Source organism: Corvus moneduloides, chromosome 1 (genome assembly GCF_009650955.1).
Source record: "Corvus moneduloides isolate bCorMon1 chromosome 1, bCorMon1.pri, whole genome shotgun sequence".
NCBI classification, from domain to species: domain Eukaryota; kingdom Metazoa; phylum Chordata; class Aves; order Passeriformes; family Corvidae; genus Corvus; species Corvus moneduloides.
Genome location: NC_045476.1, coordinates 164,831,485 through 164,840,193, shown reverse-complemented (window position 1 = coordinate 164,840,193; position 8,709 = coordinate 164,831,485). Strand labels below are relative to the sequence as shown.

Here is an 8,709-nt window from a genome sequence, read left to right as displayed (position 1 = left end):
CCAAACCCTAATATGGAAAAATAGCTCTATTTTAAGACCGGAAAAAAGTGCACATGATAGGTTTGAGATGAGAAATAATTTGGGAGTGATATTGAAAATGATATCACTGCTGCTGCACTTCAGTGCTGCCAGGCGCATTCCATAATTAATAACTCCTTCAGATGGAGTGACTTTCCTTTGAGGGTGCGGAATTAAACATTTAAATCCCTCTCTGTAAATACAAGGCTGTGGCAGAGCTCTCCAGAAGCCTCGCAGCTACACTCTAATGTATATTTATATTCTAGATAAGTATTTTTAGTAAGAACTACAAGTCCTCTCTGTATTTGATGACATCAGAGCTCTGTTTTACATGCAATGTCCCGACTGCAAAAAATATCCCCTTCTTTTTCCTGCTCTTGGAATGTTGCAATAATTTCTGCCCTTGTCTCATCTCTCTTTCTTTCATGTTTAATGTGTGTTCCAAGAGGGCTGTGTGGGGTTTTTTTTCACTCTCTCACTCCCAAAGATGATAAAATACATAAAAATTTTAAAGAATGAAGCAGCCAAACAGCTCCTGGTGTTTCCCACCTCTGCAATCAGGGCATGCTGGGATAACAACCATCACTCATGGTCTGACCAGTGTCCTGCTGTGGAAAGCAACTGGAAATGATCCCTGCTGGAAAACCCAGTCCTTTAAATGTTAATCCTGCTGTTCCTGTGATGCTTCTGTGGGAATTCTGCCCAGGGCAAACCATGACTGAACCTGGCTCCTCCTTCAGTTCAAATCCAAGGTGAGTGTTGCGTGTCTCCAACGAGGAATTATTTTTTGGAATGCCCACCCCACCTCCGAGAGTCGTGGAGCCCACAAGGAAAGTCTACTCAAGGCAGACACAAATTCCTGATGGAGGTGGGACTCAACAGGGTATCCCAGCTGGAATATCCACACAGATAAGCCTCTGTTGTTCTTTACTCTCGAATTTCTGGGTGGACAAAAGCACTTCAGGTTTGTAACTGGAAGCAGGAGGTGCAGATCAGGAAAAAATTCCTCCCTGTGAAGGTGGGGAGGCCCTGGCAGAGGTTGCCCAGAGAATTTGTGGCTGCCCCATCCCTGGAAGTGTTCAAGGCCAGGCTGGATGGGGCTTGGAGCAACCTGGGCTAGTGGAAGGTGTCCCTGCCTGTGGCAGGGGGTTGGAATTCAATGATCTTTAAGGTCCTTTCCAACCCAAACCATTCCAGGATTGTGCACATCTTTAGGGCTGCCCCACATTTGCAGGAGGGCAGGAAGATGATGGAAAATGCAGGTTTTTTTGGCCAGATGAAGCATAAGGCACCAAGGAATACCCTCAAATCCAGTGATAAAATCTCTGGATGTGCTGGGAAGCAGAAACCCTCAGACAGACAAGAAAAATCCTTCAGCAGAGCAACATCAGCGCTGGATTCCGCCTACTGCGAAGCCTCACCTGGCAGGGCCAAGAGGTTGCAGGTCTTTTTCCAGCCCTTTGGAGACACATTTTCCTCTGTTCTATTTTCTCCAGCCTATATTTAAACTTCTCCCTCCCTGTGTCCACTCGACCCAGTGACGCAAAAGTCCGGCCAGGCCTTTGAATCTCCTGCATTTCCTGGGGCAGTGGCACTCACTGGGTTTAACTCCTACGGAGCAAAGGGAGGGATAAATAACAGCAATAACCAAAGAAACAGCAAATTCGATTGTTTTAAGTGCTCCCAGTGAGGCCTGTTCAGCCTTGTGGCTGCCGCAGTGTGAACAGGTGACTTGTAACGCAAAAAAGGCTATTTTGTACCGCTGTGTGAAGGGTTTGTCACCTCTCCTAATCAAGAAATGTATTAGAGGTGTTTTGAAGATAAAAATCTGCTTTTGATTCTGTTTTAGCTCCCACAGAAACTCGTGGCCACGTTGGCAGGTAAATCCTGGGTGACAGGAGGCCGGGAGGGGCCGGGAGCTCACAGCCAGCTCTGGTGATACAAGGGCACAGTCCCCACTTGGAGCATCTTTGCAGCACAGAATTGTCACTCCCAGCCTCCTGTTGGCCGCAATGCTGAGCTCAGGCCCTTTCTCTTTTGCTCCTTGAAATCCCCCAGCTCTCCCAGTGCATATCCCAAAAGAGCCTCCTGTCACACTGGACTGTATTTTACCCTTCTCTGCCTCCTTTTCCTGCAGGGATAGCCTTAAATATGGCTCTTTCAAGGAGGATTCTTCCACTTCTTTGCTTGTCCTTGTGTGTAGTTTTCCCCCTGTCTGGCACAGGACAGTTTGGGAGCTGAAAAACCAGCCAGAAACCCCCTCCCTGCACCTTGTGCTGCCCCACACTCCTTTCCCATGGGAATATCAAGCACAAAAGAAAGATGCTGCAGGCTGAAAACCAGAGAATCCAACTTTATTTATGAAATTCTCACCCAGAAGGGAACCCTCACCCTCCCAGTCCCTCTATATCCAGACCCTGCCCCATGCACACGTGGAAAGCAGAGCCCAGGATGCTGCAGAAAACTTGGAAAGGCCACTGGAGATAGAGCTGGAAGCCAGGATAAAAAAAGGAATGAGCTCTGAGGATGGCAGGGATGGAGTTTTGCTTCTGGCCTGACACATCCGACTGGTTTTTGGAGCAGGGAAAAACAGAACAGACGAGTGGGAAGCAGGGGCTGGAGCTCAGTGTCTGCGAGGGTGGGTGGAATACCGGGATTGGAGTAACTTCCAATTATTATCCTCTCCGTGGCATTTTTGCCCTGTAGATCTCAGCATTGCCAGGGGGTCTCAGGGAAGTTGTCAGTGTTTTAGTGGAGTTCTGAGGGTTTCACCTCCAGGAAAAAAGGCTCATCATCCTCCTGAGCTCACAGGGACCTCTGCCAAGGAATGCAAAATTGCCAAGGATTTTCTTCTAAATGGTACTGAGACAGACCTTGAGAAACAATTCCCTCAGTGCAAGGAGGAAAAAGAGCCCCCCTGATTTTGTTTCTTAGGGAAACAGAGTGGAAAAAGGAAAAAAAAAAAAAGGAGGAAAAATAGACTGCTACAGAGGAGGTTGCAGGGGTGCCATGAAGACACAAGGATGGTGCATGGGGTGTAAGCATGCTCCATTCTGCTTTTGCTTCCTGATCCTCTGGATGGTCCCTGGCAATAGGAACAGAGGGAATGGCAAATTCCCTGGATCTCTGTGAGCTGGGCGCACCTGGCTCATCCATATCTGCTTCCACTCCAGATGCTTTTACATTAGAATCATTCCTACAGCTACTCCAAGCAAATCCCAGCTGGGATCCCAGCACTTTTAACAGATTTTTTCCAGAGCTGAGGGTCTGGGATAACCATTACTTTTCCTATCCTGCAGTTTTTGCTCAGGAGGGATGGCAGAGCAACAGAAGAATTTGCTTGGAATAGTCTTTAAAATACCTGAAAAGGGAAATCTGGGAGCTCCGACTCCAACCTGAGCTCAGGCAGAGGCTGAGGGTGGGGTAGTATTTGTCTGGCCAAATTTGGATATTTGGGTTTGCAGGTCTGACCTACCCTGGCATGTCAGTCCAGGGAGTGTTCTGAGCTTTCCAGAAATCCATCCCATTCCCACAGGGAAGTTGAGCCCTTCTGAACTCATTTCTTAGCTTATCCTTGGAATCAAGTGCCAGCTATCTGCAGTTGCTACCCACACCCTGATGGGCAGGAAGTAACTGGGCCCAGATCCATCTGCTCCTCTCGCTCAGGACGTGGCACAGGTTGCCCAGAGAAGCTGAAGCTGTGGCTGCCCCCCCTGGAATTGTTCCAGGCTGGGTTGGAGGGGCTTGGAGCAACCTGGGATAGTGGAAGGTGTCCCTGCCCATGGCAGGGGGTTGGAACTGGATGATCCTGAAGGTTCCTTCCAACCCAACCCATTCTCTGTGGGTCCTGAGGACCAGAAGCAGCTGAAGGTGAGGAACATCTGCTTTAACAGCTGGAAACTGGAGATTTGAGGGGTTTAAGTCCAGGTGTCCAAACTCTTTGCTTGAATCCAGTGTTGGAGATGGGGTGAAGCCACATGTCAGCGAAGAAGGACATTCCCAAAGCATCTAAGAGTCCATGAGGCAGCTTGGCAGGGAGAGTGGTGGGCTTCTGCCTGGAGCTGGGAGACTTGTGACCTCACAGGGAGCCCTGGAGGACTGCTCCGGCCACCATGGCCACCAGGCTCAGCGCTGCCGAGCTGCTCCTCAGCCCACTGCTGCTCCTGGCGTCATCCGTGCACAGGTCAGTGAAGCAGCAGGTCTTGGGCCTCGTTGCCCCTATCCCATCGTAGGAGAGGCATTCCTCCTCACAGTCCCTGGTCACGGTAATGTTGCCAAAAAAGGGATAACCTGGGAGAGGCGGATTGGAGAGGGGAAGAAATGGCAAAAGGAAATGGGATTGAGAAACACTGACAGAGGAGGTGTTGGACATCTCTAATCCGTGGGGGCCTCTAGTCCAGCCTACTTTTTGTGGGAACAGGTCTGCCAGTTCTCACTGCTGACTCTCGCTCACCCTCCTGCTCCTTCCAAAATCATTCCAGCATGGACAAGGGACACAAGTCCCTGTAGATGTTTGCACCATCTATAAATTCAGGGTCCATAAAGGTATTGGGGTAGGAAAGACAACACAGAGGGAGTAAGTGCAGTGAGTCCTGATACTTCACTATGAGGCTCCAAATCCGTTGGATTTCTCTCCTTCCCTCTTTAAACTGGGATAATTTCACCTGGATTTTTATAGACACGTTAAAGGATAATCCAAGCTGGGACTGGGATGGGGAGAGGGAAGCGTGGCCAGGAGGTTGAGGGAGGTGATTCTCCCCCTCTACTCTGCTCAGGTGAGATCCCACTTGCAGAGCTGCCTCCAGCTCTGAGGTCCTGAGTGGAAGAAAGTCATGGACCTGTTGGAACAGGTCCAGAGAAGGCCACGGAGATGCTCCAAGGGCTGGAGCCTCTCTGCTCTGGAGCCAGGCTGGGAGAGCTGGGAATGTCCAGCCTGGAGAAGGGAAGGCTCCAAGGAGACCTCAGAGCCCCTTCCAGGGCCTAAAGGGGCTCCAGGAGAGCTGGAGAGGGACTGGGGACAAGGGATGGAGGGACAGGACACAGGGAATGGCTTTAAACTGGAATAGGGTAAAGTTAGGTGGGATATTGGGGAGGAATTCTTGGCTGGGAGGGTGGGGAGGCCCTGGCAGTTTGCCCAGAGAAGCTGTGGCTGCCCCTGGATCCCTGGAAGTGTCCAAGGCCAGGCTGGATGGGGTTTGGAGCAACCTGGGATAGTGGAATGTGGGAGTTTGGAATTCAATGATCTTGAAGGTCCCTTCCAACCCAACCCATCATGGAATTCTTGGATTTCTCCCTGGGATCCCTCAGGGAAGGTGTTGGGACTCACCTGTCTCCACGGAGTGCAGCGTCGTGGTGCACACGGTGGCTTTTGGGGGACACACGGTGGCTTTCATGCACTGGGAAATGTCTGTGGGCTCCTTGCACGTGTAACATCGCAGGGACTGGGCTGCAGAGGGGACAGGAGGGCTCTGAGGTGACAAAATAGGGAAAACAGACCCAAATCTGCAGCTTCCTGACTGAAATGCAGCAGTGTCCAAAATTAGGCACATCCAGAGGCACTGGCAAAGCTTGGATATGCCAGAGGGGAAAGACCAAATCCCAGCACTGGAGGACAAGGGTGGTGTTACAGCAGCTGGGCCTGAACATGACTTTGGAGGCTCAGCAGCCCAGAAAAGAGCAGGGATTTAGAGGGATCTGTTCCTTGAGGAGTTTTGGTAGGTCTGAGCGTCCTCTGTAAGAATTCAGCCTGGAGAAGAGGAGGCTGTGGGGAGACTTTTTGGGATCTACAACTTCCTTCTGAGGGGAAGTGGAGGGGCAGCACCGATCTCTCTGTGACCAGTGACGGGATCCAAGGGAATGGCCTGAAACTGTGTCAGGCCAGATTTAGACTGGATATCAGGAAAAGGTTCTTTGCTCAGAGGGTGGTCAGGCACTGGAATGAGCTTGGCATCAAGAGTTCAGGACAATGCTCTCAGGCACAGGGTGGGATTGTTGGGATGGCCTGTGTGGGGCCAGGAGTTGGACTTTGATGATCCTTGTGGGTCCCTTCCAAATCAGGATATTCCATGATTGTAAAAACCAGCTCCTTCTGCTGACAGCAACATTCCCAAGCCGTGACAGTGGCAGTTCCCCCATCCCTTCCCTCACAGCAACAGCTCCCTCCTGTTTGTTTGAGGGAAATTCTGCAGGAATCAGTAACTGAGAGCAGGATTTCAATTTCAGAGCTGTACCAGAGATCCTGAGGGCTGAGTGTGGCCTCACAACCACTCTCATGAGGGGCTACTGCTGCTTTTTAAAGAGGTGCTGTACAGACCCTCGCTGGCTCCCACTTGAGGGAGGGACATCTCTAAATATGCAAATCTTGGTCACAGCAGCTCTCAAAAATCTCAGTGTGAGCCTTGTCCATCCACAGCCAGCAGATACTGAGAGTGTGGATTTTCCAAATTCCTGCTGGTGTGGCTTGGTGACAAAATCCAGCCCGGTTTGAGATTTTCTAGCCTACCCTCCTGCCAGCTGCTGAAAAGCATCCTGAAAGCGTCCAGTGCCATCTATTGGTAAAAATTCACACCGATGCTGTGTTTTTGTTCCCGTTCTGCTGTCACAGAGGAACCTCTGGGGCTTTGTGATAAGGATAAATATTTTTGAAGGCATTTGTTTGAACACCTGACTTCAGAAGGAATTTTTAAGGCATCTACTCCTCGTAGCAGCTCCCTTGGAAAATTCAGCTGTGGGGTAGAGCCTACAGGGCGCAAAACTTTTCTTTGTCTCTTTGCAGAAGTAAAAAGGATTTCTTCCTGGGAATATTTCAATGTTCTTGCGGCCATACTCCCTGTAAACAGGGTGGTGGAGCCATCCCTGTTTATCCCAGCTCAGGACCTCACTAGATCCCTTCCCAATGATCCACGAGAGGCTGTTTACATTTTAACAGAGGTAACACATTATCAACAATCATTTGGATGTCTGTGGATGTGTAGGATGGGTGGATGGATGGAGCAGTTCTGGCTTAAGGCACTTGAGAAACTGCTCTGAAACCCTTGGGGTGAGGTGGTTTCCATTTCCAAACCTCAGAATTTTCATGGATGAGCAGGGAAGTGCATTGAGAGAATTAATCCCAGTTAAAAGCAGGTTTAAGGAAGGAAAACCTCAACCTCCTCATCTTCCACTGACTCTGGGTGGGGCATTTAGAGGACACGGGTTTTGTGGGAAGGTTGCATGGAAGAGGAAAGCCCAAATCTGTAAGAACCAGGACAGAAGAACCGAACAGGGACAGCTCTGTGTCCTGATCTGAGCCAATAATTCCCTGTTCCTCACTGTCCAACAGGACCTTCCATCTCTTCATATCCAACCTCGGGAGTATAAATGGTCACAGACACATCCCTCAGCTGCAAGAGGGGTGCCTAGACCAGCTGCTTCCCTCTGGATCACCCCAAAAATTTTACTTCTGCCTGATTTCAGCTATAAAGCAAAAAAATAAAATTCTTTGACACCTTGGGTGGTTTCTCAGAAATTCCATTAAATCCAAGACAAAGCTCCAGATGGAGATAAGTTTGATCCCTGCCCAGGCTGCCTTTCCTTTGAGGTCTTTCAGGGTCCCATGGAAGCAGCCTGAGGAGCTCTGGGGCCCATGGGCTGTAGGTTAAACCCCTCTGGGTTGGTGTCACCCCTGGAATGGCTGTTCCAGGCAGGGGTGTAGCTGAAGTTGGTCACATCCAGATGCAGGAAGGACACAGCAATGACCAAACCCTGCTGCCAGCTTGCCCAAGATCCAGACCCATCACAGACCCAGGGGGATTTCCCATTCCCACCTATCTCCTGAAATAAGGGAAAATCCTGGAGCTGGGGGTTTAATAAACCTTTCCAATGTCCTTGAAGTTATTTCTCATACCCTCACCCTTATCTATATTAAAGTTTCACCTTCTGGCTTTCAGCACTTCCAGTAGCCAGCTGGGAGGTTTTAGGGATGGCAGGAGCTCGGGATGAGCATATGCCATCCCATTTCTGAAGGGAGAGGGTGGCAGCTTAGGTAGAGGCTGGCGCTTCAGGCTCTTTCCCAGGCTAGTCCTGCCCTGTGGTTGTCCCCTCCACCCCTGGGTATGGGTGACAGGTATCTGAAGGATGAGCGTCGCTCCCAGCCAGGCATCACAACTCTTCCCACCAGGAATGCATCTCCCCTTTCCCACTTCACCCTTTGACCTTCTTCAATACAAAAGGCATCATTGCCCCTACCCGGGGGTTAGCAGGTCTTTCCCCTCCCTCCCCTCCCGGGAATTTCCCAGGGGGTCCCTGGAGTGTTGGGAATGAGGAGCTCTTACCCAACTCCACGAATGCTAGGCCCAGCAGGAATCCAACCAGGAGCTTCTTCATGCTGAGAGCAGATCCAGGCAGCCAGGACAGATCCAAGAAGCTGCTCCCAAGGAGCTTTATATGTTTTCCCACCCTCCACCACCTGTTGTTGATCCTGTGGGCGGATTCCCTCGGGGTGATCAGGGGAGAGCCCAGCTCCAGTCTGGATTGGGATTCGCAGAGGAACAAGTTCCCTGATGAGGTGACATCACCGCAATGAGCAGACTCCTGCCATACCTCGGCTCTTCCCCAGGTTTATGTCCCGGGGCTGGTCCCATGGAAAAGGAAAAACACGGCTGGCACTGCAAGGTGTGGCCCCGTGCCAGGGCTTGGATGGGGAATGTGACC

General features: G+C 50.6%; 1 protein-coding gene across 1 annotated transcript; it reads right to left on the bottom strand.

The window, feature by feature from the left end:
• Positions 1–2,351: 2,351 nt before the first annotated feature.
• Positions 2,352–8,492, bottom strand: LOC116435340 (ly6/PLAUR domain-containing protein 2-like). Its single transcript, XM_032091623.1, has 3 exons — positions 8,331–8,492; positions 5,345–5,464; positions 2,352–4,308 (listed from the first exon to the last, which is right to left on the bottom strand). The coding sequence occupies exons 1-3, from the start codon at positions 8,380–8,382 to the stop codon at positions 4,097–4,099; spliced, it is 384 nt and encodes a 127-aa protein (XP_031947514.1). The 5' UTR covers positions 8,383–8,492; the 3' UTR covers positions 2,352–4,096.
• Between the last annotated feature and the right edge of the window lie 217 nt (positions 8,493–8,709).

Excerpts from the sequence above, each read along its gene's own strand:
- LOC116435340 (XM_032091623.1), bottom strand. The coding sequence starts at position 8,382 with ATGAAGAAGCTCCTGGTTGGATTCCTGCTGGGCCTAGCATTCGTGGAG. Across the intron at positions 5,465-8,330 it reads CCTAGCATTCGTGGAGTTGG|CCCAGTCCCTGCGATGTTAC; the intron begins GTAAGAGCTCCT and ends TCCCCTCTGCAG. Across the intron at positions 4,309-5,344 it reads GCTGCACTCCGTGGAGACAG|GTTATCCCTTTTTTGGCAAC; the intron begins GTGAGTCCCAAC and ends CGCCTCTCCCAG.